The sequence below is a fragment of the Mus pahari genome, chromosome 12 (assembly GCF_900095145.1).
Source record: "Mus pahari chromosome 12, PAHARI_EIJ_v1.1, whole genome shotgun sequence".
NCBI lineage: Eukaryota > Metazoa > Chordata > Mammalia > Rodentia > Muridae > Mus > Mus pahari.
In genome coordinates, this window is record NC_034601.1 from 12,955,687 (window position 1) to 12,969,499 (window position 13,813).

At 45.2% G+C, this 13,813-nt stretch overlaps 1 protein-coding gene across 1 annotated transcript in view; it reads right to left on the reverse strand.

Moving 5' to 3' along the window:
- Positions 1–10,084, reverse strand: part of Ube2l3 (ubiquitin conjugating enzyme E2 L3) — a 44,858-nt gene extending 34,774 nt beyond the window's left edge. Inside the window, exon 1 of the mRNA XM_021209402.1 lies at positions 10,026–10,084. Coding sequence (XP_021065061.1) covers positions 10,026–10,052 — 27 coding nt within the window. The 5' untranslated portion in view covers positions 10,053–10,084. The remainder of the gene's footprint in view (positions 1–10,025) is intronic.
- Between the last annotated feature and the right edge of the window lie 3,729 nt (positions 10,085–13,813).

A 13,813-nucleotide genomic window follows, 5' to 3' on the forward strand; every position in this document is an offset into this window, starting at 1 on the left:
CCACCCGTAATGAGATCAGATGGCCTCCTCTGGTGTGTCTGAAGACAGCAACGGTATACTTACATACAATAAATAAATAAAATTTTTAAAAATGCTTTTAAAAATAAAGCAAAAAATGAGATGTGGTGGTGCATGCCTTTAATCAGAGGTGGGCAGCTGGGCTGAAGGCTAGTCTGTACAAATAGTGACTTTCAGGACAGACAAGGTAAGTTAATTAATAAATAAATACTAATAAAACAAAATGAACATTTCTAATTTAATATTAGACAACTTTCCAAGCTTGTACAATGAAACTGCTTGACAATGAAATTACAATTTTAATGTGATTACAGATACTGCAAATTTAAATATAATCTTTCAGAATGCTCTCATTTCAATTAATTCTCAGCAAATGGGAGGAGGGAATGACTCATGCCCACATGGCATCTTCCATGGATTAAGCTCACACATAATTATTATTACAACTAACATCACAATTCTTTGAGACCACTTCATTATCTTCTTTGTAAGTATGAGGATACCCACAAGGTATCAAAGAGACAAAACAAATTAATTAAAAGCACAAATCAACATATAATGTAGGTCCCTGCTACTCTATCACAGCACACTGCTCGGCCTCACGTCAGTCTAAGAGAATATAAGTGAAGACAGCTACAACATATGCTTAAAGGAAAATGCTGCCCACACAACCCCTGGGCAGGCCCAGTCAGGGCCCTAGATCCACAGGCAGGCAGCTTCTCATAGGCCTGGCTTCTGGAATGTGTTTGTCTTCATCTGAACAAGGGTGTGCCTGACATTGTTGACCTACATTACAGTACAGACTCCAGACTAAACTGAGAGAGCTCAAGGACTAAGACACCATCTCAACTGTGCCCACAACAGACCCAGAAACCAGGAACTGCCTATGTCACACATGGTAAGAGCTGGAAGAGTAGGTCTGTAGTGGAGTGCTAGAGAGAGGAGGGCAGGTTCACAAGAACTGTCATGAAGCAAGCAGTTAACACCTTTCAAAGAGCTTAGAGGCTACTAACCTTCTGAGTTATATTGTCTTCCCCCACTAGTGACAAGAGTCAAGCAGTGTCCCCTTGCAGAAATAAACACAGATCCTACCAATAAGTGCTGGCTTTGGCAACAGCGTCTGCTTTTGTTAAATGGGCACCTTCTGGGTAAGTTATCAAAACTACTGTTGGCTGGGCAGTGGTGGCACACTCCTTTAATCCCAGCACTTGGGAGGCAGAGCAGGTGGATTTGAGTTCCAGGACAGCCAGAGCTATACAGAGAAACCCAAAAACAAACAAACAAACAAACAAAAAAAAAAAACTACTACTGACCTATGCTAAGGTAGAAGCAAAATCTGGTAAAATAATGAAGGACAACATCAACAATACAGACCTAGAACCGCCAAGATGACAAGAACTAGGGAACAGCTCAGATTCTTGTGTGGCTCCCAAACAAGATTCTTGTGTTTACTCCCAAAACGTTTTTTGTTTTTCGAGACAGGGTTTCTCTGTGTAGCCCTGGCTGTCCTGGAACTCACTCTGTAGACCAGGCTTGAACTCAGAGATCCGCCCTCCTCTGCCTCCTGAGTGCTGGGATTAAAGGCGTGTATCACCACGCCCGACTTTGTTTTTTGATAAATACTTTAATTCCAGCACTTGGGAGGCAGAGGAGGGTGGATCTCTGAGTTCAAGACCAGCCTGGCAGCCAGGGAGGGCTACACAGAGAAACCCTGTCTCGAAAAAAAAAAAAAAAAAGACTCAAAATTGAGAACTTAAGCTCTCAATCACCAAATGGTTTAGTGTAGCCCTCACTAGTGTGATAAAGGAGAGTCTCAGTTTCTCTTTATTCTCCCACCTATCCCCTCTCCCAGTACTTCTAGGGTTGCAAAGGAAGCCTAAAGGCTATGAGGTAGCTCTGTTACCTGTCAATTAAGTCTATCTGCATCACCTGTAACATCCCTTCTAGAGGCTAGCTGGAAAACTTGGCCAAGACTCTCCCCACAGGAATGGAGGGCACACCCATGCTATCCAGCCAACCCAAGGGTAAAACCAGACCAGTTTCTCAGGGCTGCCGGAAAGCACCTACTGAACTGGCCTAACTAAAATCTAAGGAGGGGACAATACAATATCAGAAGTGGGTGGTCTGCTTAGGAAGCTGATAAAAGTTTCTGGAGCTCTTTGGGGCAGTTCTCAGAACTACTGCCCATAACCATTCTGGGAAAAGAAGGATTCAGCTTCACTGGTCTATATTCTAAACAGGCCAATGATAGCTATAAGAAAAATATTCAGTCCCACACAGATTTCTCTTCAACTATTGAAATTTTATTCAATAATTAAAGGCCTTGGCCATAAGCCACCTACTCCTCAGTGTTGGGGGCTGGGGTGTCTTTCCCTACAGGGCATGCTACCACTGAGTTGGCAAGAAATTGGGTACCAAATGGACAGATGGATTTTCTGAGAACTAGATGCATACCATTTTCAAAACTCATTCATCAGGGCCCAAATTAGGTACCCCTTAAGCACATTCTCAAAGGACAAGAAGTCACTCTGATACAGAAAAGATAAAAATACATCATAGTGAAACGTATGGCTCACTGGGAAAGTGCCTGCCTAGCATGCTTAAGGCCCTAGGTTGGATTCCTTGTACATCAAAAAAGGGAACTAGAGGTGGGTGATACAGCTCAGTGATAGCATTACAAGGCCCTAGGTAGACAGATCCCTGATGCTGCACAGGGTGGGAGTAATAGGCGTGGGGGACACCAATCAAGAAACCCAGAGTTGGAGCTAAAGAGATGATGGCTCAGCAATTAACAACATCAGCACTGGCTGCTCTTTCAGGGGACCAGAATTTGATTTCCGGAACACGAGATGGCCTGTGACTCTAGTTCTTGGGGATCAGACACTTTCTTCTGACTTCTGCAGGTACTACACAGATGGTGCACAGACAGATTCAGGTGAAACACCCATGTACATAATAAAATAGGTAAATCTTTAAAAAAAAAAAAAATTCCAGAGTGCCAGGGAAAGATGACTCAGCAGATAAAAGGGCATGCTGCTCAAGCCTAACCAGAATCCTTGGTGAAAGAGAAACAGCCAACGTTCACAGACTGCAGGTGAAAAACATGCCTAGTACGGCAGTACACCGGTGGTACATACCTTTAATCCCAGCACTCAATGAGTTCAAGGCCAGCGTAGTCTACAGAATGAGTTCCAGTACAGCCAAGACGAAGGAGAGAAACCCCGTCCCGAAAATTTTAATAAATAAAATAACCAAAAGGGAGGATGGGAGTGGGCATATAATTTAGTGGTAGAATACTTACCTATCATGCACTCAGGGTATTCAGACAGATGGACACACACATACACACACACACACACACACACCAGCATCACTAAAATGGCTTTATTAGTCTCGATTTACTGGAATACATAATCTTAGGATAAAAACTGCAAACACGGGGGCTGGAGAGAAGGCTCATCAGTTAAGGGCACTGGCTGTTCTTCCCAGAGTACCTGGGTTCAATTCTCAGTACCCACACAGCAGCTCAAACTATGTGTAACATCCTCATACAGATATACATGCAGGCAAAACATTAATGCACACAAAATAAAAAGGAATACATTATTTTTAAAATGCAAATGTGGTAAGATAGGAAGGGTTATAAATCAATGTAACATGTAAGCATTCATGTTCAATCCCCAGCATCAAAAAAGGTACCTGACAAGATGACTCAACAGGACACCTGTTTACCACTGAGCCTGACCTAAGTTTGATCCCCAAACCCAAACAGGAGAACCAACTCCCAAAACTTGTTCTCTGATTTCTCCATGTGTGCACCGCTTACTTTCAAAGATACCATGCATCACACACCACAAATAAAAAACAAATACTTACAGGACAGCTAGGGCTATACAGAGAAACCCCGTCTCAAAAAAACAAAAACAAAACAAACAAACAAACAAAAAATCCAAACACTTTTCTCAACTTAAAAATCCCAAAATCCAGCCAGGCATGGTGGCACATGCCTTTAATCCCAGCGCTCGGGAGGCAGAGGCAGGCGGATTTCTGAGTTCAAGGCCAGCCTGGTCTACAAAGTGAGTTCCAGGACAGCTAGAGATACATACAGTAATTCAGTCTTGGGGTGGAGGAGAGGAAAAACAAGAGGAAGAGAGGAAGCCAGCCAGCAAGCCTGCCCTTCCCTCACTCCTCACCTCTTTTCTTTTTTTGAACTGGAGTCTCACACACACTAAATTGAAAGTTACCCTGGAAATCCCAGCTCCCAGTGATCTTTCTGCCTCAAGCTCTTTAATCCCTACGTAAAATTATCATCACACCTACCCCCCCCAAAGACAATTACCACACCTGTCATTGTTCTATAGTTAATTACCAAGATGGGAGGATATAATCCTGTATTCAAGAGCAAAATAGTTTACTGCTCAGTACAATAAACTCCAAGGAATGAGCTGTTATTGAGTAACTCCTGTGTCCTGGTACATGCTTACAGACTGAGGATGTACACCAATGTGGAGTTTGGAATGAACACTACTTCAAAAGCACTCTAAAAATGCTACAAATCTCAGTTCCCTGGCTCCACTATTATACCATTAAAAACAAACACAATGTTACCTTTCCTGCCTGTACAAAATTCCCTGAGAAAAGCCCCTGTGGGAAGCTACTCAATGGGAGGGCCCTAGGGGAGATGTGGTGAGGCTGCAAACAAATGATTAGCCCAATCAATTTCTAGAGTTTTTGTTTTAGGCTTTGTAGCTATTTCCCTATTCTTTTTGTTGTTGTTTTGTTTTGGGGTGTTTCTTTGTTTTGCTTTGTTTTTCAAGACAGGGTTTCTTTGTGTAGCCCTGGCTATCCTGGAACTCACGCTGTAGACCAGGCTGGCCTCAAACTCAGAAATCCGCCTGCCTCTGCCTCCCAAGTGCTGGGATTAAAGGCGTGTGCCACCACTGCCCAGCTATTTCCTTTTTTTTTTTTTTTTTGGTTTTTCGAGACAGGGTTTCTCTGTATAGCCCTGGCTGTCCTGGAACTCACTTTGTAGACCAGGCTGGCCTCGAACTCAGAAATTTGCCTGCCTCTGCCTCCCAAGTGCTGGGATTAAAGGCGTGTGCCACCACTGCCCAGCTATTTCCTTTTTTTTTTTTTTTTTTGGTTTTTCGAGACAGGGTTTCTCTGTATAGCCCTGGCTGTCCTGGAACTCACTTTGTAGACCAGGCTGGCCTCGAACTCAGAAATTTGCCTGCCTCTGCCTCCCAAGTGCTGGGATTAAAGGCGTGCGCCACCATGCCCGGCCTATTTCCCTATCTTGACTGAAGCTATGGTTACAATCTAGGTGTTGCCTTCAATGCTGAATTAGCTGCTTTGCAAATTAAAATGTATTTAATGCTTTTCTAACAACTCCCCTCTGGAGAGATGGCTCAAGAATTAACACTTGTTACCCTGTCTCGAAAAACCAAAAAAAAAAAGAATTAACACTTGTTCATTCCAGTTCCAGGAGGTGTTTTTCTTTCTTTTTCTTTTCATCTTTTCTTTTCTTTTTTTTTTTTAAAGATTGATTTATATATGTAAGGACACTGTAGCTGACTTCAGACACTCCAGAAGAGGGTGTCAGATCTTGTTACGGGTGGTTGTGAGCCACCATATGGTTGCTGGGATTTGAACTCTGGACCTTCGGAAGAGCAGTCGGGTGCTCTTACCCACTGAGCCATCTCACCAGCCCCTTCTTTTCTTTTTTTTAAGACAGTGTCTCTATACAGTCCTGGATGAACACTTCTGCCTCTAGAGTACTGGGATTAAAGTCGAGTGCTATCATACCCAGCAACACGCCCCTGACATCTAAGGGTAGTACTCAAACTGGCATACGCAGACATACATGCATCCAAAACACTCATGTGCATAATGTAAATCTAATAACATGAAAATTTAAGCTTCCTCAAAAGTTTCTCCTAAAATAACTTCTCAACCATATTTATATATAGGTATAGATATAAATATGTAAACTGTGCTTTTTATTACTGTTGTATTATACTATGCTGACAATCCACCATTATAAAGAAATATCTAAAGGACTAAAGAAATGGTCCATTGTTTAAGAGTATTAGCTAGTCTTCAAGAATTCAATTCCCTGTACCCACATGGTGGCTTTAACAACTGTCTGCAACACCAGTCCCTGGGACTTTTGGCTTCCACTGGCACCAGGGAAGTACATGATACAGAGACAATTACCCAGGCAAAACACTAATAACACAAGCCAAGTGTGCACCTTTATTCCCAGCACTTGGGAGGCAGAGGCAGGCAGATAGATGTCTGTGAATATGAGGATAGCCTGGTCTATATAGTGAGTTCCAGGACAGCCAAAACTACATAGAAAGACCCTGTTTCGGAAAAGCCTAAAAATACTTGATAATAATAATAAACAACAAACACAATAAAACTTTCAATTTTTCACAAGAAATTCCTTTATAAAGTACTGGAATACTATTGATCAATCAGAAGCTTTTGTTTGTTTGTTTGTTTGTTACAAGAGCTCATGGAGCCCAGGCTGGCCTCAAATTCATTATGCAGCCTTGAATTCCTGATCTTTGTCGCTAGCTCTCTCTCAAATGTTGGGATAGCAGGTGTTGTACTACCATGCCCAGCTTGTTTTTCAGTTTTTGCTCTGCAGTTATCTAACCATGTTTAAACTCTCAAAGCCAATGACCATCAATACATAAAGAGTTTCCTACCTGAACTACCAGGCTGGCCTCGAACTCAAAAATCCACCTGCCTCTGCCTCCCAAGTGCTGGGATTAAAGGCATGGGCCACCTCGCCCGGCTTACAACTTTAAATTTTTATCTACTCTTCTACGGAGAGAATCTGACAAAGACTGTAGGTTTCCACACTTGGAGCCAGGGAGCTTCAGTGCATCATCTCACCTCACCATGGTCTACTACTCTTTAGAACTCTGCCAATCAAGGCTGAAGAGATGGCTCAGTGGTTAAGAGCACTGGAAACTCTTCCAGAGGACCCAGGTTCAATTTCCAGCAACCACATGGTGGCTCACAATTGTCTGTAACTCCGGTTCCAGGGGATATGAAACCCTCATACAGACATACATGCAGACAGCACCAAACCACATACAATAAAAAATAACTCATTTAAAATTAAAACTCTTGGGGGCTGGAGAGATGGCTCAGTGGTTAAGAGCACTGACTGTTCTTCTGAAGGTCCAGAGTTCAAATCCCACCAACCACATGGTGGCTCACAACCATCTGTAATGAGATCTGATGCCCTCTTCTGGAGTGTCTGGAGACAGCTATAGTGTACTTAGATATAATATAAATAAATCTTTAAAAAAAAATTAAAACTCTTGCAATCTATCTAAACACAAACTGCCTCATATGCAAAAATTAAGATGACAATAGACTAATTTTGAGTGTTGAAAACAAAAAAGAACTTAATAAGCTTGAATTCTTATGTACTAAAACTTTTTCCTGAGCTCAAATTTGATAAAACAATGTTAAAACTGATTTCCCTCTTAGATGTCTGACATCTAGATGAGCGAGGCTGGGCCAGGGGGATGCCAGGGTGAAATTATGTCAGCTGCTCCTGGTGAGTCATTCCTGGAATTCTAGCAGTCAGGAGACTGAGGCAGGAGAATCACTTTGAATTTGAAGTCAGCCTGGGATACAGAGCAAGAACGTGTCTCAAAAATACAAGGGGCAATACTGGTTGGTGGTGGCACATGCTTTTGATCCCAGCGCCAGTGAGTCAGAAGCAGGTTGATGACTTCAGTTCAAGGCCAGCCTGGACTACAGATTGAGTTCCAGAACACCAAGGGCTACATAGAGAAACCCTGTCTCCAAAAACAAAACAAAACAAACAAAAACAAACAAACAAACAAAAAAAACCCTGCCCTTTAGAAACACAAAGCCTACCTAGCATAGGACAGAAGTCTTACTGTTACAAAGAGAAATGTAAGGAACTGCGTTGAGAGTGGGGAAGAGTACAGAGTCGGAGGCAGAGGTGTTGACCCCAAGGACTCCTCGGGAGGGGAAGGGAATCCTCTAGAAGAGAAGAGAACTTTTCTCAGGGTGAGCAGACAGAGCATGCAAAGGGAGACCGCGTTGTGAGCACTGTCATGAAGCTCTGTTTTAGACTCACATGGAGTCAAGTGAAGTCATACATTATTTTCTCCTTTGTGGGGCAGTCAGAGGCAAGCCAAAGAACCTCTGCGTTCTCTGCTCTCTTCTACAGAACAGGAATAATAGTGTCTAACTCAAAGAGAAGACTAATCATGGTCACGAATATGAAGCACAATAAATCTTGGGAAAATGGTAGCTGGTGCAATAATAAGGTGCAAGAGCATCCAGAAACGCCTAAGTTGGAGGTGAGCCTGGGAGGCGGCTTCCCAGAAGGTCTTTCACCAGGTAAGAAGTGAGGATTAGGCTGTGAGATAGCTCACAGGTAAGCTTACCCACCAGAGCTCGAGCCACAGTGGACCCACAGTGGGAAAAGAGAACAGACAAGTTATCTATTCTCTGACCTCCTCATGAATGCTGTGACACAATGTCCCCCCCCCCCCACACACACACACACAGACACAGAGAGAAATGTACTTACAAATGTTTAAAGTTAGAATTGCTGAGGACAAAACCAGAGAGGAATTTAACCAGAAGGAAAGGACTCTAAATACTTGCTTTAGAGAAAAGAACTCTGGGGCCCAAGAAGGGTAACCATGGAAAAGGATAGAGAAGGGGGCCTGAGAGAGGGCAGATGAATTCATGTCATCAAAATTACAAGAAACAGCTTGCATTCACGACTCTTCCTAAACAAACCCACACGGCTGAAGGGATGACAACTTTTGGGGTTTGAACACGGAAGTGATTAGCATTCCTTTCCTGTAGGTAAATCATCGATGGAGTGTCGCTGGCAGAACAGATAAGGAGTTTGATCACAATTGTTTCGTGCCCACTTCCACTCTAGCTTTATCAAATGTCCTCTCTAGGTTTCGGTGAGCAAACGGCTTTCTTTTGTTTCCAGTGACTCCATCAACCAAATACAAATCTGGTCTCAAGAGCCAGCTCCTTCGACCTTTTGTATTTCCGGTCCGGCGAGAGAGAGCTCAGTAGCACTCCAACCCTGGCGGGTTATCTTTAGAGGATGTTCGCAAATCTACTCGTGAGAAACTCAACTGAGCACCTATATTGTATGCCTCACCCAAGGAGCCAATTAGCGAGGTGACACTCCGATACAATCAGGATACAGAGTGCGTATACCAAGTTATTTTCGTAAACTTTGGTTTTGATTCCAACGACATAAGTCAACCCCCACCCTTCATCAGGGAAAGGCGATGAGGATGACTAAGAGGTGGATAGAAAACGAGAACCCTAGCTACGCAGGGAGACGACCCCACGCCTTCCTAGAGTTGGAACTTGTCCGCCGTGTGACTCTGCAGTCGCAAGGCGACAGTTTGCGAGGACCCAACACAATTTCAAAAGACCACCAACTAACTGACCTAACTTTGGCCGCCTGCCCTCCTCCTTTCTTTCCCGTCTCGGGCCTCGCAGCCTCCCGGTCCCGGAGCTGTGGGCTGGCGGAATGGGGCTCAGAGAACGGCGACCGCGGCCCAGGACCGGGCGGCTCCGCGGCGCGTACTCCCAGCCGGGGCTCCGGCTTTCTTCCCCGAAGGGCGCCCAGTTTGGGGCCTCCAGGCCCGGCCCACACAGCAACGGCGTCCTCGACCCGGACCGCGGCCGCTGCGACGGAGGGCCCGGCTTCGTTCCGGGAGGAGGGGACACGAGACCTGCCCGGGCTGATCCGAAGGGCCGGCGGCGGCGGCTCCCGGCGCGGCCTTGCGCTCCCGCCCAGGCTGCGGCCTAGGCGGCCCCGTTAGATCTCTCCGCACGCGGCACAGCGGGGCCACGCAATGAGGGATGAAGAACGGCGTCGCCCCCAAGGAACCGCGGCCCGCCGTAGGGGTCCCGGCCCGGGGACGCCGCCCCCCGCCTGGCCAGCGCCAGAGAATGGCTTTTACCTTCATCAGCCTCCTGCTGGCCGCCATCTTGGATCTGGTGCTGCTGCTTTCCCAAAATGCATCGCGGTAGGCCAGGCGGCTAGAACCCCCTCACTTCCTGGAGCGGGGGAGGGGCTGACCGGGAAGAGGGCGGCATAGAGAAGTGTGCCTACTGTGTGCGGGTCCCAGGGCTGTAGACTCCAGTGACCCGGATGGTTAGAGATCCTTACTTTATGGTGCCTCCAATCCGACGGCAAGTACATACAGTGTCTGGCACATAGTAGGTGCACTATAAGTAGTGTGTACACAAAATAATTGAATAATCAAGATTATCTCAGGCACTGCAAAACATTGCGAAGAAACCAAAACTGGGAGATGAGAAAGTTATTCTGTTACTGAACACGTAATACAGTCGGTAAAGTGCCTGCCTGATCTAGAAGGACCTGAGTTTGGGTTCCCAAGAACCCACACACAAGCAAGCATGATGGTCATTAGCGCTAGGGGAGGGAAGTTACAGTTAGATCTCTGAAGTTCTTTTTCTAACCTGCCTAACTGAATTGGTGAGCCTCAGATTCAAGGAGAAAACCTGTAAAGTACAAACAAAGAATTCTGTGGACCTCAGGTCTGCACATGCATGTGTGGGCGTGCGCACGCCCACGCTAACATTCACATACAGCCTCCTACACACAAGAACTACAAGGATCTGCTTCTCAGGAAGGCTCACTGAAAAAATACCGTGAATAGGAGAGAGCAGGGCAGCCGAAGATAAGTGGATTGTGCCTTTAGTTCCTGCAGAGGGAGGCAGAGGCAGGCAGAATATAGATTCTAGCCAGCCCTAGCTATATAGTATGATCCTTCACCAGTGGAGAAGTGTTGGAGGTTAGGAGATGAGATGTAGCCAGGCTTCATGACGCACGCCTTTAATCCCAGCACTTGGGAGGCAGAGGCAGGCAGATTTCTGAGTTCGAGGCCAGCCTGGTCTACAAAGTGAGTTCTAGGACAGCCAGGACTACACAGAGAAACGCTGTCTTGAAAAACTAAAAACAAAAAACAACAAAAAAAAGGAGATGAAATGTAGATAAGGCCTCGCATAGCCTAAGGTGGCCTCAAAATTCACTATATAACTAAAGATGACCTTAAACTCCTGATCCTCCAGCTTCCATCCTCAAGTCCTGGAAGTACCTGTACTCCATGAGCAACGTCCAAGCGCCCGTTGGAAGGGATCTTTGCTTTGGTCTTTTGATGCCCTTTCTATCTAGAATGAATAGACTCCCTAGGAGGAGATCACTTGACACCAGTGGGGNAATGGTGGGCTAGGCCACCAAGACCCCAGACTCCATGTCTCAAGAGGGCTGAGGCTCTAACGAGAAACTAGCAGAAGTACAGAGCTGGCAACATGAGGCCGACAGAAATGTGAAGAGAATGCATTACTTTCATTCAGCAGAATATTCAGGACACTTAACTCAGAGGGTTTCAAATTTGGTTCAAACAATATAACTCTTTTTTTATATGTTTTGTTGTTCTTGTTCTTGTTTTGAGACATGGGCTTGCTGTGTAACCTTGGCTGGCCTTGAACTCATAGAAATCCACCAATCTCTGCCTCCCAATTGCTAGGATGAAAGGGTTATAATACCCATCTTAAAATCATATAATTTGAGCCTGGAGGTGGTAGAGCCATATCCTCTGATTTTCCACAAGTACACCATAATATTCTTTTTTTTTTTTTTTTTTTTTTGGTTTTTCGAGACAGGGTTTCTCTGTGTAGCCCTGGCTGTCCTGGAACTCTGTAGACCAGGATGGCCTTGAACTCAGAAATCCGCCTGCCTCTGCCTCCGGAGTGCTGGCATTAAAGGTGTGTGCCACCACTTCCCAGCACCAGCTTTAATTTATAGCATCCATAAGGTGGCTCACAGCACCTATAGCTCCAGTCTCAGAGAATCTGACACCCTCTTCTGGCCTCTCAATGCACTGTATACAACTGAAGCTGCTCAGACATACATGCATATAAAATACCAATACACATAAAAATATATTTTAAAAAAGTAAAGAGAGGAGGAAGTCTTGGTGTGGTGAAAGGGAGACAAGGGAGGGCAGAGGCAAGAATAATCAAAATTTCAATTCTGTTTTGTTTTTGAAACAGGGTTTCTGTATATATTCCTGGCTAGCCTAGAACTCACTATTTGTACCAGACTGCCCTCAAGCTCACAGAAATCTACCTGCTTCTTGCTCCCAAGTGCTGGGATTAAAGGCATGCTACACTACACCTGGCTTTTTTTACTGGTGTGTGTGTGTGTGTGTGTGTGTGTGTGTGTGTGTGTGTTACCTGCATGTATATCCGAGATCCATTTTATGTCTGGTGCCTGTTGAAGCCAAAAGAGGGCATTGGATCCCTGGAACTATACTGACAGACAGTTGTGAGCCATCATACTGGAAGAGCACTGAGCAATCTCTCCAGGCCTACTACCTCTTTGTTAAGCCAGTGTCTTTCTTATAATGTATACATGACACTTATGAGGCGATCTGTACACTGGGGGCAGGTAGGGATTCTCCTCCCTTCGCTTCCTCGAATCACCCCTGCAGTCCTGTACTATCTCCAGGGACCTCTGAAGCCCCACAGAATCCAGTTTGAAAACAGCCCTTGGAATCTTTCTCTTCCATTTTGTAAGTGGGGAAGTGAGACTCAGAGAAAACAGTAACATGGCTTAACTGTTAACGAGTCTGTAACTCGTTCTCATATATCTCAAGCACAGTGGTGTCCTGGGTCACATGAAGGAACAGGGTAGAGACCAGGAAAGACACTTTTCTGAAACCCATCTGACATGCCGCAGGAGGCTCTGGCATGACTAGCAATACCAGCTGGGGAGTGAGGTGACTCTAGAGATCTACACCAAATCCTTCTGGTGACAGGCTGATCTCCAGACCTCATAGCTTGAACCCCAGTCACGTAAGTCACATGAGCTGTGAAACCACCCATATCATCATGAAATAACAACCTAAAGCCTCAGCCTCAGTTGCCAGGTGCCCTGGAAAGCCACTGACATCCCTGGATCTTCTCTGTAGAGCAGTGCCTCGTAAGAGCTCCATAAAGACAGGCTTCGTGTAACCCAGGATAAATTCAAGGCTAAGCATTACTGGCTTCCCACTTGCTACCTCATCTGCTTCAGTTCTGAAAATGAATTGTGAACCATAATTCTCATGTTCTTGTTTCCCAAAGGTATTTTCTTTTCTTTTCTTTTCTTTTTTTTTTAAGAAAAAAATTATTTATTTAATGAGTGCTCTGCTGCATATACATCCTCTGGCCGGAAGAGGGCATCAGATCCCCTTGTAGACGGCTGTGAGCCACCATGTGGTTGCTGGGAATTGAAATCAAGACTTCTAGAAGAGCAGCCAGTGCTTTTAATCACTGAGTGATCTCTCCAGCCCCCAAAGGTATTTTCTATAGGGTTAGGGAATCTTGTTTGAGAAATAACTATAGCAGTAATTTGCCAGGTGCTGAGTGCACGCAGTGGTTAGAAGTCCCAGGTGTAGTCAGGCATGGTGATGAACACCTTTAGTTCTACCATTCAGGAGCCAGAGGCAGGCAGATCTCTGTGAGCTCGAAGCCAGACTGGTCTACAGATCCAGTTCCAGAACAGTCAGGGTTACACAGAGAAAACCTGTCTTGAAAAATAAAAAAAGCGGGGCAGTGGTGGCACATGCCTTTAATCCCAGCACTTGGGAGGCAGAGGCAGGTGGATTCCTGAGTTCGAGGCCAGCCTGGTCTATAGAGTGAGTTCCAGGACAGCCAGAGCTACACAGAGAAACCCTGT